This window comes from Amphimedon queenslandica, unplaced genomic scaffold (assembly GCF_000090795.2).
Source record: "Amphimedon queenslandica unplaced genomic scaffold, v1.1 AMPQUscaffold_13008, whole genome shotgun sequence".
In the NCBI taxonomy this organism is placed as follows: domain Eukaryota; kingdom Metazoa; phylum Porifera; class Demospongiae; order Haplosclerida; family Niphatidae; genus Amphimedon; species Amphimedon queenslandica.
In genome coordinates, this window is record NW_003546756.1 from 17,961 (window position 1) to 19,625 (window position 1,665).

At 36.3% G+C, this 1,665-nt stretch overlaps 2 protein-coding genes across 6 annotated transcripts in view; one reads left to right on the forward strand and one right to left on the reverse strand.

Moving 5' to 3' along the window:
- LOC109585799 (uncharacterized) overlaps positions 1-1,269 on the reverse strand; it is a 4,302-nt gene extending 3,033 nt beyond the window's left edge. The window contains exons 1-4 of one of the 2 annotated variants that reach the window (XR_002186662.1): positions 1,142-1,269; positions 902-1,082; positions 589-704; positions 321-482 (exon numbers count right to left, since the gene is read on the reverse strand). The gene's annotated coding sequence lies outside the window, so the exon portion shown is untranslated. Of the gene's footprint in view, positions 1-320; positions 483-588; positions 705-901; positions 1,083-1,141 lie in introns of those variants that run through there. The other variant, XM_020001935.1, reaches the window with a different exon arrangement.
- Positions 594-1,665, forward strand: part of LOC100639076 (replication factor C subunit 3-like) — a 16,640-nt gene continuing 15,568 nt past the window's right edge. Inside the window, exons 1-3 of one of the 4 annotated variants that reach the window (XM_020001930.1) lie at positions 594-664; positions 1,371-1,445; positions 1,508-1,645. In XM_020001930.1, the coding sequence (XP_019857489.1) occupies positions 1,542-1,645 (104 nt within the window). In that variant the 5' untranslated portion in view covers positions 594-664; positions 1,371-1,445; positions 1,508-1,541. Of the gene's footprint in view, positions 665-698; positions 732-1,370; positions 1,446-1,507; positions 1,646-1,665 lie in introns of those variants that run through there. The other 3 variants (XM_020001932.1, XM_020001931.1, XM_020001933.1) reach the window with 3 other exon arrangements.

The window sequence follows — 1,665 nt, forward strand, 5'->3', positions numbered from 1 at the left end:
CTCTTTCCTCCAGGATGGAATTGGTTGGTCGAATGTGTACATGTACATGCTATACAGCAATGACGATTGCATTGTGGACTACATATCATATCAATAATTTTATCCCAAGTATTGAAGTAGAGGTCAAGTATTGTATAAAGTTAGCAGTTTATAGTACAATGTAGCAAAAGTCAAAAGCCAAAAATAGATTATTATTTGTTTCCTGTAGACAATAATTTATAGTTTATCAAACTGGATTAGTTGTTCTGACTAATTTTACATGTACTGGGTACATATCATGCACATGTAGTATAAATCAAAGCCATTATACATATAATTACCATAAATTAAAAGAAGATACTTGCAAGGCAGTGAAGGCACCACCAATGATGCTACAAAATAATGACGCACATGTCACTTGATTATCACATGATCTGTAGTGTATCTCCAGAGACTAAAGCACCAATGAAACAACCAATGGAAAATAAGGACACTACTAGGCCCTGTATAAGAATAGAGAGGAGAGGGAAAAGATAAGCGATAAGTGATATGGCAATATTGAGTGGGCCGATCAAATTTGACCCATGCACGCCTATATTTGAGCCACACCTTTTAATTGCTGCAGCATGATAACAACACGGGAGAGCCTTTCAAGGAACTTTCAGAGTACAGAATGAGTCTATGAGTAGATAAGTACAAACCAACCAAAAGCCGGAGTGGAGAAGCTACGTATTGAACACATGGAGTTTATAGTAATTGATTAATAATGGGGTGGGGTTATTATAATGTCCCACCAGCTGTTATTAAAATTTTGATTCTGTGTACTATTGAATGCTATTTTTACAGTATTATTATTATTATTATTGTTGTTGTTATTGCTATTGTTGTTTTTAAATACAAAAATACATTAAATACATTGTACCTGCTACACTCTTACAGACATTACCCATATCTGTTACCATAGTCTCGAGACTACTGTTACCATTACTCTTAAATGCATATGCCTGTATTTAATGGTGTTACAGTAGTAGTCATTAGCCCTTACCAGACGACAGACTGTCATTTAGCAACGTGTTGAGGTGAGAAATGTGCTCGGAAATATGCTACACAAGCAAAATAATGACGCACATGTCACATGATTATCACATGATCTGTAATGTACCTCCTGAGACTAAAGCACCAATGAAACAACCAATGGAAATAAGGACACTACCAGACCCTGTATAAGAATAGAAAGGAGAGGGAAAGGATAAGTGAAATGGCAATATTGAGTGGGCGGATCAAATATTTGAGCCACGCCTATATTCAGCCACACCTTTTAATTGCTGCAGCATGATAACAACACTGGAGAGCCTTTCAAGGAGTTTTTAGAGTACAGAATGAGTTTATAGGTAGATAAGTACAGACCAACCAACCTTAATAAACTCCATTATCATCAGGAGCAAGCTGCCAGCTTGAAAAGACTGGTAAAAATTAGAATAATTAATTATGACAGAAAATTTGTCTTTTTTGCCCCTCCCTTTATTAGGTCCAATCTGATGATTTCCCTCATTTGCTGATTTATGGCCTGTCAGGTGCAGGAAAGAAAACAAGAATGGTTTGTATACTTTGTGAGTTGTACGGGGCCGGAGTGGAGAAACTACGTATTGAACACATGGAGTTTATAGTAATTGATTAATAATGGGG